General features: G+C 39.6%; 1 protein-coding gene across 4 annotated transcripts in view; it reads right to left on the bottom strand.

Annotated features, from left to right (window-relative positions):
* The window catches only part of alk (ALK receptor tyrosine kinase), a 485,678-nt gene that overhangs the window by 172,138 nt on the left and 294,687 nt on the right, over positions 1–18,853 (bottom strand). For all 4 annotated transcript variants that reach the window (XM_026152849.1, XM_026152846.1, XM_026152847.1 and 1 more), the window contains exon 4: positions 169–373. In XM_026152849.1, coding sequence (XP_026008634.1) covers positions 169–281 — 113 coding nt within the window. In that variant the 5' untranslated portion in view covers positions 282–373. The remainder of the gene's footprint in view (positions 1–168; positions 374–18,853) is intronic.

Genomic DNA, 18,853 nt, shown 5'->3' on the forward strand with positions numbered 1-18,853 from the left:
CACATTGTCTTGAATGAAGATATTTCATCTCAGCTTTTTTGAACTCCACAGTAAAACACATTTTGGTGGTTTCTAATTCCCTCAAATCATCAACAAAAATTTAATTAACCACAGAGAAAAGAATCCTAACACTTCTGCCCAATTGTAGTTGTATAGAAATGGGCTTACCCTGTGATGCGCGGGAGAGTGTCGGTTGAGAAGAGGGAGAGAGGGGACTTGTCTCGCATTATAAGCCAAACAGTGTACTGCCCACTTTGCCTGGGGTGGAAGAACACAGCCATGTCCAGGCTACAAGGACCTTGTCCCCCCCATAGCCAAGGACTGAGCACCCAGGGGCCTCCAAACGCTGAACCGTTCACCCAGAGAAACTCACCTGAGGGAGAGAGGAAAAGCAAACAAGTGTAAAACCAAGACTAGAGATTGACTAAATGCACGAGTACAAAAGCTTGAAAACGATATGGAATCTTGCATGCATGATATGATGTTGTAGCATGTATTGAGATGATTTATGGGAAGTAGAACGAGATAGTTTTAAGGCCACATCTGAGTCTAGCCCTTGAAGAAAATTAATAAAATAAAGCTGCTTTGAAAATAAGCTGTCAGTGACACCCTGTGCACAAAAAAGTCAAGCAGGGGGGAAAAGGAAAAAAAAAATCAAAGAGATTTTTTTTATAGCTTTGATATTCCATTTCACTTTCTATTAAGCTCACTCAAGGAAGAAGTTGATCAGAAGCACAAAGTTTGGTATCTGTGTGTTTGTGGCAAAGTGGCACAAAGAAACTCAACTTAAAAGGAAGAAAATCCATTTTTAACTGGCTCAGTTAAGTAAAGTATTGTTAATGAGGAGATTATTAAGAAAATTCAAACCAAAAATTTTAAATAAGAAGGAATAACTGATTTTCTGTTATTCAAGGTCAATTTTCAAAAGCACACCATTGTTTTTCTTGTGACATTACCAATAAGTTTGATGTGTCACATGGCCCTCTTCCTATTGAAAAAACAAAAGTTGTATCCAAGATGGCCGACTTCTAACTGGCCACCATGGTCACCACCCATCTTGAGGAGTTTGCCCCCTCACATATACTAATGTGCCACAAACAGGACTTTAATATCACCAACCATCCCCATTTTATTATGGTGTATCCATATAAATGGCCCACCCTGTACACAGCTTTTGTATTGGAACACATTAACAGAACAGATGTTTCTTAAAATCTTTAAAAGTGATTTCAAAGCCTAAATCTAGCTTATTTAGTCTTAACTAAGTGCCAAATGGTACAAACTGTATGAATCTGCAATTAGGTGGCACCCAAACATCTGACGCCACAAGTCAAGATGTTTCTAGTTTGCTTTTGTTTGTCTGGAAGTGCACCGACGCCACTTTCGTTCAAACCTGAAAACGAAAGTTATCGCTGCACTATTCACAAGCATTCTGTAGTCGTGTGAGGATGTTTAGGTTTCTCAGTTATTATAAGTGTTCAGTGGCATTTGAGGTGACTGTGGAAGAAAGTAATTGTCAGTTGGTACTTGTTGATCTTTGAGGTGTGTCTTGGCTCATTATCGTGCTGCAGTATGACTCCTTGTCCATAAAGAGGCACAGCAGAAGGTGCAGTACTGCTTCTTCTGAGTCATAGTGTAGTACATGATTGACTATGGATAAGAAAGGTATCATCCCCTCTCTTATCTTTGTCTCCTTACATTCACCGTTCTGTTAATGCCTATAATTTCTAATATGGATTCAACAATAAATATGATCTCCTTCCATCATCTACTCATGTATCCATCCAAAGCATTTCCCTTTGTAAATCTGGTGTGATGTCTTACTCTAAAAAAGGTTTTTAAAAAACCTTGGAAAACTTCATTTCACACGGAGAGAGTCTATCTTCACTACAAGCTTTTACTTAATAATTTATCCTCACTAAAACAATGCTGCTTAGCCAGCAATGTTCTGCTGGAACCTTGAGGCACAGCCACATTTATAGCAGGTGAACAATGGCTGTAGTTGAATAAGTCTCTGGTGAGTCAGTCAAATCGACCCCAGTGCCATCCAAACGCTGCTTTATTGGAAGGATGCAAGTCAAGGGAATCAAATGTTTTGCAGAAAGCAGGGGAAATGGGCACAAACATGCTACAATTTGGCTGCTGACATAGAAATAGTGGAGAAAGCGAAATACACTTTTAAATATTTCTAAACCCTCAAACTTTGTATTTCTGGTATTAATGGCAGATACTTTTTCAAAGCTTTTTCTGTCCTTGTCAGCAAGGGAATAATTCTACTTTATGTTTATTAGAGAGGTCATAGTGGGTGGTGGTAGTGCCAACAGAATTATCCTTCTCTGATAACAAATGCCTTCCCCTATCCCATGGGGCTGTTGAAAAAAACTGGATAATTTGAAGGCCTTCACATTGGAGTGCTCCAGTTAAGCCTCATTTGCTCTGCTTTCCACATTTGAATGCTTCTTACACAGAGGGTCCAGACAATTTGGCAAGGACAGTATGAATGCTTACAACAAGTTTCAGGCAGGGACTGAATGCATTTTCTACACACCCAACAGCAATCTGATATAAAGGTTTTAAGACTTAGCCTGGAAGGGTTTTGGGCCCGAAGGCAGAAAACTATTAACTCTTCTTTCCCAGTTCTAATAAGATGGAGAAATACCTGCTTGGGAGCAATTACTGGCAGGGCACAAATTATAATGGCAAAGTGCAAAGCAAAGACTGTAATTCGGTTAGTAGAGTTCAGCTTTAGCTTTACCCCTAAATACTGCTGCCTAACAGAGTTTGATAGTCTTATTTAATGCATCACAATATTCGCTTCCTCTGACTGTCTTCCCAAATTTGCATAGTGCAACATCATCATTGACAGGGTATTAAGCAGATGGGATCCCTCAACTGCTTATATTGAGAAAAAAAAACATTAAAACATCACAACACAAAGCATTAGGCAAGATTTGTGTTTGTTTGTTACATATGTTGTTCCACTGTTGGATGCTAATATTTAAAATGAGCAGGGTGAAAAAAAATGCCTGGATCCATGAATATAAATCATGCAAAGCTAATCTAGTATGTCCAAGACTAGAAATTCTGTGTTTGTAAATTAGCATAATTAGCATTATATGCTCTTTAAATCAGCAGCAATTGCATGTTTAAACATGGAGCAGTGAGCACAGCTCTTATTTGGCCTGACAATGTTAAATCATAACAAAGATAAAGTTAGTTCTCTTGAAAGATAACCTGCAATTATAAGATAAGAACTGTGATCCAACAGTCCTTTTACTCTGTTTGTTTTTCTTTCAGTATATTTCATAATTAAATTGCGTACTGACTGCCCGAGAGCTGCTTGAGTCTTCATAAACAAAGATACTGATGTGATTGTTGTGCATTCAATGTTGTCAGCGTCGGGGTAGAAAACTTGTTATCAAGTCTTTTTAAAAACACTAATTATCAACTGCAGCATGTATGCTTTTATCTGTTAGTAGCTAATAGATATAGGAATATATCCAAGATCAAGCTATGACACTAGAAACTTGCTTTATTTATTTTTTAATCAAAGTTGTACTTTTTGTACTGTTTTCTTATCCATGATCGTAATAACTTTGCATGTAAACACGCTTTTAAAATGTAAACTATTCCTCATTAGAATTTTATTCATCTAGAGTCCAAGAATAAAATATACAGGGAGTGCAGAATTATTAGGCAAATGAGTATTTTGTCCACATCATCCTCTTCTTGCATGTTGTCTTACTCCAAGCTGTATAGGCTCGAAAGCCAATTACCAATTAAGCATATTAGGTGATGTGCATCTCTGTAATGAGAAGGGGTGTGGTCTAATGACATCAACACCCTATATCAGGTGTGCATAATTATTAGGCAACGAAGGACTTGACAGGCTCAGAAAAGTCAAAAATAGTGAGATATCTTGCAGAGGGATGCAGCAGTCTCAAATTTGCAAAGCTTCTGAAGCGTGATCATCGAACAATCAAGCGTTTCATTCAAAATAGTCAACAGGGTCGCAAGAAGCGTGTGGAAAAACCAAGGCGCAAAATAACTGCCCATGAACTGAGAAAAGTCAAGCGTGCAGCTGCCAAGATGCCACTTGCCACCAGTTTGGCCATATTTCAGAGCTGCAACATCACTGGAGTGCCCAAAAGCACAAGGTGTGCAATACTCAGAGACATGGGCAAGGTAAGAAAGGCTGAAAGACGACCACCACTGAACAAGACACACAAGCTGAAACGTCAAGACTGGGCCAAGAAATATCTCAAGACTGATTTTTCTAAGGCTGTGGTTGCTGCTGCACGCAATGTTGATGGTGAACAGATCAAAACACTGACAGAATCCATGGATGGCAGGCTTTTGAGTGTCCTTGCAAAGAAAGGTGGCTATATTGGTCGCTGATTTGTTTTTGTTTTGTTTTTGAATGTCAGAAATGTATATTTGTGAATGTGGAGATGTTATATTGGTTTCACTGGTAAAAATAAATAATTGAAATGGGTATATATTTGTTTTTTGTTAAGTTGCCTAATAATTATGCACAGTAATAGTCACCTGCACACACAGATATCCCCCTAAAATAGCTAAAACCAAAAACAAACTAAAAACTACTTCCAAAAACATTTAGCTTTGATATTAATGAGTTTTTTGGGTTCATTGAGAACATGGTTGTTGTTCAATAATAAAATTATTCCTCAAAAATACAACTTGCCTAATAATTCTGCACTCCCTGTATATGTCAAAATCTAACATTTAAGACTTCATGAAAATGAAAATTATAATAACTTTATGAAAATTACAACTTTTCTCAAGAGCTATTCATAATGGAAAAACAACCCTCATTCCTAAAACAACTGAAAGACTCTATAACTAGAAAGAACTCTTCAGTAACCACCAATCTATACACTTTGATTTTAACCCACACTACCACTAGTGCTCTACTTGCCCTATTATTCTTTGCAAATGGAGTTTCTTGTAGGCTATTTCTTATTTATCCGTGAAGCTCAACCTCAGTGACACCAGCTTAATCTGCAGTGCTTCTAAACTGGTACTTGATTGCTGCCCCTGCGATGAGGAAGACAAGCCCCAAAACACAGAAGCAAGAAACATTTCAATCCAAAGTGAAAGTTCTATTCTGTATCATTGAATCAAGCTGGTAAACAATTTTCTCCCTCTCTCTCTCTGTGCAGTTACCGATTCAATCAACGGAGGCTCTTGTTGACATAGCATACCAAATCCAACTGTTGGAGAGAACAGAATTCCCTCAGATAATAAAATTGCAGCTAAAGGCCTGAGAGAAGGAGGAAAACAAACAATTCAGATTGTATTCTCTGCCAAATCCTCTTATAACATAATGCATTTACCCAGGGCCAGCACAGGATTTCTGGGGTGCCAACAATTTGACTGACAAACATTTTAATTTACAACCCATTCATCTGATCAACACGGTGACACAGCTTCCACAGTAGCAAAATGGTGTTAAAGTATGTTCTGCATGCTGATAAAAAGCTATCTTGTGATAGTGTATTGTTGGTGGTTTCTTCAATAAAACTGTTTACTGCAGCAGTGATTTCAAATTGAAATCTGGTGTGCTGTTATGGTGAAAGGGGACGACATCAGTAAAATTGCAATCAGGGACTGCGATTCACTGGCAGGGCTGAAAATTCCCTCTACATCACACAAAAATTACTTACTTGACCGAGATAGCATGTGTATTGTGTTGGGTTTCTGAGAACATCAAGACAATATCTTCTCATTTTTCTACCGTATTATTATCTTTAAATGTACTATAAGGCAATATCCTGCAGTCCAGTGCCACAAACATTCCAGTCTTGTAATGGTGAAGAACCTGTTTAAAAACTTCAGCATCCAAATCTGGATCTGGATGAAACGCAGGAATACAAAAGTTAATCTTTCTAAGTTGGGCCAAGCCCCACTTCTAGTATAATGACATGTAAATCCACTCAAACAGCCTGAGTAATCTAGCTACCAAGCAAACCAGACTAATCACATAACCTCCTCCTTCCCCCAGGCAAAACTGCTTTTTAGTAATCATCATGAACCACTATAGAAAGTGTAAAAAGATGAATCACTCTGTTTTTCTTCAGGGATTCGGAAGAAGAAGCAAGAAAAAGAAGATTTTTAAACATTATTTTGGGACAAATGCGAAAAACAAACCCCACTCATACTGTGATTTCCATTGATTTTTAATTTCACCATTAAAGTTGACTTTGTTTGGTGGTCGAATAAAAGTGTACTCTACAGCATTTTCTGGTTATAGCGTGAAAGAGTTATTAAACATGTGAGTGGAATTATATGTCTATACAGTGTCTGTTTGTCTTTGTCAACTAAATGTTAATCATACTGATTTTATTGTAGGTTACCTTATAGTGCACATAACACCAATAGCTCTCTGCTCTCTTATGCAGAAACGTCCCAATTGCACTTAAAGCTTTCACTGTCTTTAAAAAAAAATGCTGTTTCTGGACTGCACAGAGCTCGCATGTATGACAGACAGATTTGAATGCAAAACTGGACCAAAAATATTCAATAATGAATGATTAATAATACGACTAACCGGATGAAGACCTAATGCTTTGAAACACCAAGTGTAAACATGGTACACACACGATGTGTCCTCTCCTTTTAATAAGAATGAAAATAATGTGAGTAAAAAATAACACAAATCTGAATAAGTGAACATGAAATGTTCACAGGCATGCTGCCCATTCTGGGTGCAACTCAGTGTGAAGTTCAATGTGCGTAAAAGAACAAAAAAAAAAAAACATCATGCGTGGGAGTACAAAGCAAACCACAGTTTTGTTTTGATTTTTTTTTCCTGGGCTACATGGTTTAAAAAGGAAATGGCTTATTCTGACTATGCAACAGGGGCTGATATGGAGGGGGTGTACAGGGGCATGCAGAAAAGATGCCAATGGAATAACACGGATAGAAAACACTTGCAATTCAATTTGAGTGACTTTATTCTTATTTCAAAATGTGCGTTTGTGTGTTTTTCTTGAACAAAGTTAAAGAAAAACATTGCATTTGTTCATTACTCCAGTTTGCTGTGTGGCAAACACTAACTCCTCTGCCCTCTAAGCTACAACTAAAACATAAAAACAGTTCAGATAAGCAGTATTTATAAAGATCATCATGAGAGTGTGAAAAGGTAGATGGGATGTGAGACAGGACACAGTTTTTTTTAAATGTAAATTTTGTTAACTGTATTAGCTTCTCATTTTCTTTAGGCTTCCTTCCTTTTTGTAAAACAGGGTTATGTGTAATAACAATTTGTATAAAACAATTTGTGTTGTAACAGGATCACTACAGTCGAAAGAACGCTGCTGTTTCTCCAGACCCAGACCAAGCACAGTAGACTCCAGTGACAACTGGTATGACATTGATTTAGTCAGAAACAGCATTAAAGAAGGAGGTGAGGTGGAAGTGGGTTGCAAAGCAGCTAACAAATGTGCAGACAGGCTCGAGTAGCTTAAAAATAGCACAAACTGGATGTGTTGGCTGAGCCATTAGCTGATGTGAGCTGACACTCAGATGAGCTGATCTGCCAAGATTGCAGCTGAGCTTGATTTGTTGCCTGCTGGAACAGTGTGTTGAATTATTGGTGAAAGCTATCAGAAGTGCAGGACAATTAAACACACACACACACACACACACACACACACACACACACACACACAAAAAAATCAATATGGACAAAGTGATTTATTTCTACACCAGAACTGACTTTTCTGTTGACCAGCTGATCTTATTTGTTGGAACCAATTTGTACTAGAATGCAGTGCATTCACAAAATACCTCAATTTCATAGGCAGAACAAAATATTATATTTAAACATATAAATATTAAAATATTGCATATTGAATCCTCAAAGATATTGTAATGCTTTTGAGAAGTAAAAAGCATTTATTTATTTAAAAAATGTATTTTCTAAAATACATCTTATTATATTATATATATTAGTAATCATAATAACACAACATAATAATCACAGTCACCGTCTAACTCTGCAGAATGTCAGTGAAATTGTTATTTTGGCATCAAAAGCAATCAAGAAGATAACAGCTGATCACCTTTAATTTATAACAACAAAATTAGTCAGTGGAGAATTAATGGGGAAAAACAGCCCTCAAACTTTTGACAGAACACAGAAACTGGAAGAAGACCTCATTAACCACTGGAAACAAACATCCTTTGATCATCATAGTCAAGTGCCATGGTTTTGTCTTTTACTTTGTCATGCATATTTCAACATGATTTCCCTATAAAAATGACATAGAGAGTAAAATGTAAGAAGGAAATTATCAAGCACATGTGGCTTTTTCTCCCATAAATCTTTAATACCCTTTAAATAATCCAATATTTACTTGCAAACACGATACATATTTAACAAGTTTAATACAGTATTTTCTGTGTGTTCTGTTCACTCTTTTAAGCCCACCTCACGTATGTTTCTGTTTTAATCATCTTTGATTGAATGCAGCAATTTAATTTTGGTAAGGATTTTCACAGCATTCGAACGTGATATTTTACCTAAGCAGAGGTTATTAGGCTCCAGTTTTTGGAGTGCTATAGTTATTACCAGGAACTCTGACTTCTTTATTATTTCAAGTTGATTTGGTGTTTGGCAGAGTTTTGGTACTGGAAACGAGGATTATCAATCTAAAATTTTAGGATTCACCACTATGGACGAAAAGGCCTCTAAAAATAATCAAGAAAAGCAAGATTAAAAAAGTTAATTCTGAATATGAAATTGTTATTCTTAAGAGGGATCACTCTATAACCTGATAGTGCTGTGATGGAGACATTTTAGGGTTTTGTCTAGTGCAAAGGCTCATTTTATTCTTGATTGCATTTTAGTTACCATAATGTCTGCTGTCCAAGTAAAAGTCAATCTTTAAGGAGTGTTTGATTTAACGAGACTAATACATTAAACAGAACAATAAAATGGCCTCATAAATCTTAACAACACTGGTGTCAGAGTTGCCGCTATCCTCTAAATGTTCATTTATAATTACATCAATTCATTTATTGTTATTAATACCAGCAAACCTTCAATGTCTATAAATCCGTGTACTAATCATTGCACTAGTCATTGTCACTACTCCACTTAAAAGGTATTTGCTATTGTAGCGGGTCCACTAATCATTTAAAACTGTATTTCATATTTTTAAATATCCACAAAGCATTTAATGACAGTAAGATGTACACGTATACAAAAAAAGAAACATAGTTCACGTGGTGCATGATAAATAACCTTTGCTAAGGCAAAAAGTAGACAGCCAAACATCATCTTAATTTTTATCTAAAGCAAATCTGTCTAAACACTGAAATTTGAAGGAAATTAAGAAATGCAACAGCTCAACCTCAAAGACACACCTGTTTAAAAGTAATTTTCACAGCAGGGACTTTTAAATGGCCCATTAGTTGAGATAAAAAAAAAACTTTCTACTTGCAAGTATTCAGAAGTACAGCATAAACATCTTTCTGTTCCTTAAAAACAAACAAACCAAACAAACAAACCAAAAAACTCAACAAAAAACATGAAGCAGGATTTTTTAATTTTTTTTTTTTGCAGTGGGGAAGGATTTTATTTGAAGAAAAACACTTAAAAGGAAAGTCAAAAGCATAAGTGGGGAAACCAATCAAAGCACAGTGTGTTACCAAATGATAGCCTTAATGCTTCTGTTTTATTTTTTAATTTTTAAAATTTTTTTTATGATTTGCAAGCATGTTTTATTAACAGTAGAACATAAACAAATATCAAATGTTTGAACTGAGACAATGTCTCATTTTAAAACAAAAATAAGCTAATTTTGAATATGACTGGCAACAACATATATATTTTTTTACTTTTTTAATTTCACCTGTTGAGAATGAAAAAAGAAAACAAGCAGAAGAAAACGGGCGCAATAGAATTAACAACATCACAATGATATATGGGAATATAGCTGTAAATACTAAATGTTAAACATTATTGTGCAAGCACGTAAGATCGACAGCGCACAGTGTGCTTTGAGGTAGGAGCCAAAAAGGGTGTCGTCTGTGTGTGTGAACACCCATGTGTACACCTGTGAGCATGGACGCACTTGTTTTTAAAAGGTTCCTTCATTTAATGATCTGCTAGAGGGTGTGGGGGGGCCACAGCCCAGTCCACCAGGGCATGAAGCAGGTATGGAGGAGATCAAAACTCCAGACATCCAGAGGCCCTCAGAACACAAGAGACCAAGGAAGACCAACAGAGGGGCAATCGTGCCACTATCCCAGAAAGAGCTGACGAGAGTCCCAGATGAGGGGTCATTCAGCAGCCGCGGAGCAGGAGCCAAGGGGAGTGGCAGTGACGTGGCCCGAGCAAGCCCCAGGCCCCGATAAGCGGCCGCCAAGGAGTGAGCCGGTGTGTACCTGGACGCCCATCCCCGGACACAAAGAACCACCAACACACCGATGTCTGAGGGCGTCTGCCACTGGCAGGGGAAGTGGTGGGGGAGATAGGCCTCAATACCTACATAGGCCTATATAGCAGGATTTTTAATGTAGGTAGTCCAAAATGAAAGATGTGTCTCATTAACGATAGCATGAAATGCTGTGAATGTAAACCTTTGATTAAAACAATGCATAGTTCAGGTGTCAAACACTAATCTTGGGCACCTCGCTGCATTAAAATAAGAACCGTGTAGACTTCAGTAAGTAAATAAATACAAATACAATAAATACAAATATATTTATGTATCTTTGAACCCACAAATTGATATAACGCTGCAATACTTCGGTTAGAAATGTGATATTTGTGATACCTCAGCATCAAAGAAAAAGTACCTCAACGTAGAGCAAACCCCAGCCTCTTACACTGATAAAATTTGATTAACACCTGCCACGTCACTTTTCACATCACCTTTGTTGATGACACCTCCAGCAGCCAGTACAAAACACATTAATCACAAAACTTGGAAGATTCGGCAGGTGAAGATTTGATCAATTAAATCAGAAATGTGCAAAATCAGTTTCCCCTTGGGCAAGTCAAATTCTATAACACCTGCATTACACTACTTTTATATACATTTTATATCTCTGATGATATGCTGAAGGTTCTTATACTGATAAAGCCACTCATACAATCCTTAGCAATGACTTCTGGAAGATAATCATGCTAAGTAATGAAACTGTATATCACTGACAAAAGTACATGCTCTCTACAACCACACTAAACAACAAGTAAATGCAATTAGTTGGGTAGGGAGCTACTATTGAATACACCACTATTTGGCGTATAACCATTTAACTGTGCTTAATGCAGATAGAAGGTAAAAGTGAATGTTAAGGCAACAAATAACTTTAAAGAGACAGTAAATAATCCCAATAAAATAGATGTCTGTTAACTGATTGCATAATTCAATCTCCTAACCTTTGACCGTTTTACTTTGCGTTACCAAGGATAACATGTTACCACCCAGTGAGAGAGCAGAGCTGAATCTTCCACAAGAGCTTTAACCACAGTCACAGGTTTTAGTATTTTTTTAGGCAAGACTTCCGGGCACAAAGCAGGTTCTCAAAGCTAATTTGAAAATGCAGGATGCAATTCCAAAAATGCATCTTCATGTAATAACACTGAACTTTTCATAGATTGTAGAAGTTGAGAGAATAGAATTGACGGTTATGATCTTCTGAGATTTGAAGTTTTCTGAGCAAAACAGCAAACATCTTACAGCTGCCTTAATAATATTTGCGGTGAATTATTACCAGTGTTGCTAATAATGGAATGAGCACCACAGAGACAATGAAACTGAAATAACAGCTTATTTGCAAACCACCTCAGTTCAATTGGATACACATCACAATGTTACCTTCAAAAGCAATGTAATTAGCTGGTTGAGCTATTGTAGTGTCTAAGAATAATTCAGAGTGAATGATTTCAATCATTTTAGGGTGGAGCCTTTAGTTATCAAACCCAAAGCAAAGGCTCGGTCATTAAAGAAGCAAACAACTATTTGTAGCAAAACAGATAAGATGAGAAACATGCATAACATTATTTTAGTCTCTTAACCACACAGAGGCAGTTCACCCAATGTTCAAGCACTTAAAGTAGTGTTATTCAGCACAGACACAGGAAAATCAGACCTGTACATACAGTACAAACCTTCCCTTTATTATGCAGATTTAGCACAGAGCAACATGTACCCCTCTTTTGCGAGTGGAGAACAGGTTTGTAGTTCATCACTTTCATATTTAGAGCGGTATGAATTGTGTAAAATGCTACCATTCATATCAATAGAGTAGTGGGAGGTTTATATAGCTAATAATCTCTAGTGATTAAGGCGACATTAGCTAACGTTTGCAACGTCCCCGCATTATCAGAACAGTTTGAACTTTTGCTGTATTTCAGTTAAAGGGTGTTTTAAATATGCATCACTGATTTCTGTCAAATCACCTCCTTATCTTCTTTCTGCTGCAGCAACGGAAGTCTTAATAGGCTGTGCAAGCACATTGTACCGTCACAACATTGACAACACTGGACATAAGACCAGTTTTCATTCTATCCTGTACTGCTGTCAATAGAAAAGTTAGGAAAATATAACACTGCAGTGCTCTGATGTCTAAATTTGCCTCTGACGCCAACCAAAATAAACAAGGAAGTCAACAGAAAGCCTAAGTCATGATTTAAAGAGGCTTAGCAGGGACTGCAACCTGAGGGGCTTTATATCTAGGCCCAGTGAGCTGACTGATTAAGTGGCCTTGTTTATAGATTGAGCTGATACAAACACTACCAATGGGGCTTTGCCAAATGAGTAAAGGATGCAACAGGATATTCCACGTTCCGTCAGCCACTGCTGAGCAGTGTCATTTGATACAGGTGACCAAGAAATCAGAATGACAGCACTTCACATGACAACACAGCATAAATACAGGGAGTGCAGAATTATTAGGCAAATGAGTATTTTGTCCACATCATCCTCTTCATGCATGTTGTCTTACTCCAAGCTGTATAGGCTCGAAAGCCTACTACCAACTAAGCATATTAGGTGATGTGCATCTCTGTAATGAGAAGGGGTGTGGTCTTCTTTTTTTTTTTTTTTTTGCCTGTCCTGTTTGGCTCTTTTGCCATCAGAATTGTTGTCTAAAGGCAAAGAAAGATGCCCAACGGATTTACTTTACCAAATTGACCATCCCAGCCTTGCCATAATGGTCCATTTGATTCACCTTTTATTGTTTATTTTATTTTCACTTGCTGAATACGGGACAGATTTGACTGGGGGAAAGAAGGGGAGAAAGAAAGAGGGAAAGAAAAACAGCTGAGAAGAGGGACGGGGGAGAAGGGCAAAAAACAAAAACCAACAGAACGGGCAGAGAAAAAAGAAATGCATATATCAATCACCTGGATCACCTGTTGAGAAAGAAAAAAGAAAACAAGCAGAAGAGAACAAGAGTAATAGAATAAACAACATCACAATGATATATGGGAATATGACAGTAAATACTAAATGTTAAACATTATTGTGCAGCACGTAAGATCAACAGAACACTTTGTGTTGTGTGCTTTGAGGTAGGAGCCAAAAAGGGTGTCGTTTGTGGGTGTGATCACCCGTGTGTACACCTGTGAGCATGGACGTGCTTGTTTTTTTAAAAGATTCCTTCATGTTATAATCTGCTAGAGGGTGTGGGGGGGCCACAGCCCCGTCCACCAGGGCATGAAGCAGGTATGGAGGAGATCAAAACTCCAGACATCCAGAGGCCCCCAGAACACAAGAGACCAAGGAAGACCAACAGAGGGGCAGCCGCGCCACTGTCCCAGAAAGAGCTGACGAGAGTCCCAGATGAGGGCTCACTCAGCAGCCGCGGAGCAGAAGCCAGGGGGAGTTGCAGTGACGCGCCCGTGACCGAGCCCCAGGCCGAGAGGCCGGGGGCACCCCACCTCCGAAGTGACCCGAGCGAGCCCCAGGCTCCAGGCCCCGATAAGCGGCCGCCAAGGAGTGAGCCGGTGTGTACCTGGATGCCCATCCCCGGACACAAAGAACCACCAACACACCGATGTCCGAGGGAGTCCGCCACTGGCAGGGGAAGTGGTGGTGGGGGGAGATAGGCCTCCAAACCTTGGAGGGCCTGAGATGTCCCCAGAGAGGTGGCGCCTGACACCCAACCTGACATATAGACACAGACATACAGGCACACACAGACACAAACATCCATTCCCACCCTCATGCTCTCATATGTACTTACTCCACACTCAACCAACGTGGAGACAGACAAAAAGAGACGCTGTACACACGATCACACTCCCCAAGCGTACTCTACGAACCGGGTCTAGGGGTGTGGTCTAATGACATCAACACCCTATATCAGGTGTGCATAATTATTAGGCAACGTCCTTTCCTTTGGCAAAATGGGTCAAAAGAAGGACTTGACAGGCTCAGAAAAGTCAAAAATAGTGAGATATCTTGCAGAGGGATGCAGCAGTCTCAAAATTGCAAAGCTTCTGAAGCGTGATCATCGAACAATCAAGCGTTTCATTCAAAATAGTCAACAGGGTCGCAAGAAGCGTGTAGAAAAACCAAGGCGCAAAATAACTGCCCATGAACTGAGAAAAGTCAAGCGTGCAGCTGCTAAGATGCCACTTGCCACCAGTTTGGCCATATTTCAGAGCTGCAACATCACTGGAGTGCCCAAAAGCACAAGGTGTGCAATACTCAGAGACATGGCCAAGGTAAGAAAGGCTGAAAGACGACCACCACTGAACAAGACACACAAGCTGAAACGTCAAGACTGGGCCAAGAAATATCTCAAGGCTGGTTTTTCTAAGGTTTTATGGACTGATGAAATGAGAGTGAGTCTTGATGGGCTAATAAAGGATGAAAAGCAACCAGCCAATCACACTTGGGCGTATCCAATTCTTAAGCTATAGACTGGGACACTGCCTAATGTGAATAGAAGAATGCAAAAATAGTGACATATGTCAACACATGTTTGAAATAATTTAATACAGCACCTATGTTATATATAAAAAAACATATAAAAACAACATAAAGTTGTTTATGATTTATTTTCCTCAAAATGACTTCATCAGTTTCAGTGTCCAATCTTTACATTACATAAAGAAGTGGAATACAGTAATATAGAACTTCACTGCCAGCATTTTGGAAACATAATTACAGATTAATACATACATTTGAAATCATGTAAGATAACCTAGGATATAATGCACTTCCTTTAAGATGGAGCCTTAGTTGAGCATTCACTTTGACAGTAAGTTCTGCAACCTGGTGTAAATTTTGAAGAAAATATGTAGAGTTAAATATATGTCGAGTTAACGTGGTTAAAAAACATCAAGCCAAACGTGTTTAATCATGAACATAAAGTGAATTTCTCATAAAGAAAATCATTTTTCTTTTAAGAGAAAAAAAATGAATTTGATAATTTTTTAATCAACCAGGATACCCAGTGCCGCTGAAATGGTTTTTCACAGTAATTTCTGTCCCACTGTAAAATAACAAATCCTGGAGAAAAGCAGTATGCACTCCACAATCACAGATACCTGAGTGGAAATCCTGGCAGCAACTGAGTAATGCATTCACACCAGTATTGACAGGTTGGTAGCCACTGGTGTTCAGACAAAAACTGAACCGCCGTTTCCTCACATTCATTTATGTAAATGTAGACTAAGCAGGAGGAGGTGATGACCGATTAAAAACACCTCAATCTACTCCACCCCTTCCATATTTTCAAAAATAAACCAATGGCCAATCCTATAAAAAGGCTCTACCTCTATACTGCATAATCCTCAGCCTTTTCATCTGACCACTTTAATCAGGACTTTAAACTTAGATTGTTTTTCTAGTAGCCGAGCGCAATAAAAGGGACTGTTTTATTAATGAAAAGGTATGAGTGCATCTTTCTGTAAACACATAAAAATGGAAATAGTGAAAAATTTGTGGTAGGAGGAGATCAGAACTCCAGACATCCAGAGGCCCCCAGAACACAAGAGACCATGGAAGACCAACAGAGGGGCAGCCGCGCCACTGTTCCAGTAAGAGCTGAGGAGAGTCCCAGATGAGGGGTCACTCAGCAGCCGCGGAGCAGAAGTCAGGGGGAGTTGCAGTGACGCGCCCGTGAGCTCCGCCGGCCCCCAGCTGTGCCTGAGTGACCGAGCCCCAGGCCGAGAGGCCGGGGGCACCCCACCTCCAAAGGGGCCCGAGCGAGCCCCAGGCCCCAGGCCCCGACAAGCGGCCGCCAAGGAGTGAGCCGGTGTGTACCCGGACGCCCACCCCCAGACACAAAGAACCACCAACACACCGACACCTGAGGGAGTCCGCCACCGGCAGGGGAAGTGGTGGTGGGTGGAGATAGGCCTCCAAACCTTGGAGGGCCTGAGGTGTCCCCAGAGAGGTGGCGTCTGATACCCAACCTGACATATAGACACAGACATACAGGCACACACAGACACAAACATCCATTCCCACCCTCATGCTCTCATATGCACTCACTCCACACTCAACCAACGTGGAGACAGACATAGAGAGACGCTGTACACACAATCACACTCCCCAAGCGTACTCTACAAACCGGGTCTAGGTACCCTTGCCCCTGGAGGGGGGAATTGCACCCAGACCCAGGTGGTGTTACCCTTTTCCCTGCGGTGGGGAGAGGCAGACCACCCCGACTCCGCAGCAGCAGGGAGGCCCCACACCCCAGACCGCAGTCGGACGGCCAACTCCTCCTACTAGCCCTCCCGCTCCAGCAGGCCGCAGAGAATGGGGGTGGGAGAAGACTCCAAACCTCCCTCCACCCGCTCCTCCATACCCACTTCACACCCTGGAGGACGGGGCTGTGGCCCCCCCACACTCCCTAGCAGATCATTACATGGAGAAACCTTTGGAATGCAAGCATGCTGATCCACACAGGTATGCACACATGGGTATTCACAGACGCGGACTAAAGCTTTCTTGGCTGCTGCCTCAAAGCACACTGTGCGCTGTCTATCTTGCGTGCTGCACAATATCGTTTATTATTTAGTAAATATTGATATCTATGACCAGCTAGTTTATTGTGATGGTGCTTTGTTTTCTCTATTATTATGTTGCTCTTTGTTGTTTGCTGTCTCCTCTGTTTGTTTGTTTTTTTTTCTCCATACAGGTGACCCAGGAGTTCTTTTTTTTTTTTTCTCTCTCTTTCCCCCCCTTCTCACCGTCTCTTCTCCCCTTTGGTTTTCTTTCTTTCTCTCCCCCTCTTTCTCTCATTCATTCCCCCTGTCCTATTTATTAAAAAAAAAAAAAAAATGACAAAGGATGAACTGAAGCTCTGCCATCACGTAATGTCGCATACTGCTGTTTCTGATGTCATTTAAAAAAAAAAAAAAAAAAAAAAAAAAAGGAAAAAAAAAAAAAAAAAAGAAAAAAGAAAAATTTGTGGTAAATATAAACACTACAGATGAGCAGAATCAACCTTTTAGGAGTGGTAAATGGCCTGTATTTATATAGCGCTTTACTAGTCCCTAAGGACCCCAAAGCGCTTTACATATCCAGTCATCCACCCATTCACACACACTGGTGATGGCAAGCTACATTGTAGCCACAGCCACCCTGGGGCGAACTGACAGAGGCGAGGCTGCCGGACACTGGCGCCACCGGGCCCTCTGACCACCACCAGTAGGCAACGGGTGAAGTGTCTTGCCCAAGGACACAACGGCCAAGACTGTCCAAGCCGGGGCTCGAACCAGCAACCTTCCGATTACAAGGCGAACTCCCAACTCTTGAGCCACGATCGCCCCTATACACTAAGCATAAGACAGGAGAAAACAGGAAAATTAAAAACATGGAATACTGTAAATACAGGACCTGGAAAGGACATCAAGGCACTGTGCTAATGCGTCCCGTTTTCATTAACACTGTTGGTTGAGACTTTCTGCCAAATCTGAATCAATTTAATCGTGTAATTTGTTTTCTGCTTAGTACAAATCCTTTGCAGACTCTTAATTGAACCTATTAATATTTACGTTTCATCAATAATATTATGAATGAGTGAAACTCAAAGGATCCAGTTGAGAGCTATAATTTAAGAAGACAGAAACACTTTAGAGTGGCAGCCTAAATAATGTTCCAACCTGTAAAAATGAGATAAGAGAACTTAAGTCATCCTTTGAGGCATTTTTGTGCAAAAGGTATACAAAGTAAACAGCAGGAGTTAGCAAATGTTGATTCAGTATGTACTGCAATCGTTTATTAACAGGAGCGTGCTGATGTTGGCACACTGACTTACCAACTTAACATTTTTAACCGGAGATTCGGAGCCCTGAAACTAGAAGACACGATGAGCAATGGATTTACCAGAGAACAGGCACTCCGTTAGGACCGCAGCTAAAAAAACAGAGTACCACATGAATGAATATCTGCTAATGTGTTGTAAGCTGAGCCTGAATAACAGTGCAAGACGTCAGAAGTCATTCACGTGTGACTGCAGTAATCAGAAAAGCTGTAGAGTCAGTCACAAGTCAACAGAACTGATTTTTGATTAAATGTAAACTTTGTTCCTTTGCCTGACTTTCTGTACAACACAGAACTTCATAGCTAATACTGAAACAAAAGGCCCAAAGAGATCTAACGGCAATACAGATCCAACCGTTGCTTTAAACATTATCCTTGTTTGTCTGACTGTTGAAAAAACTAATAATTCTTTAGTCCATGATTGCTGATTATACTAACAAAATCATCAATAGATATTAAGACAGCAATTGCTGATAATCTACCCTTAGGTAAAAGTGAAAGCACTGAAATGAAGTACCTAATAAGAGCAAATCTCATTTTAATGTTTTTGTTTTTGTAGCATGAAGATAATTAGAACCTGCAAACGCAAC

The sequence above is a fragment of the Astatotilapia calliptera genome, chromosome 19, assembly GCF_900246225.1.
Source record: "Astatotilapia calliptera chromosome 19, fAstCal1.2, whole genome shotgun sequence".
NCBI lineage: Eukaryota > Metazoa > Chordata > Actinopteri > Cichliformes > Cichlidae > Astatotilapia > Astatotilapia calliptera.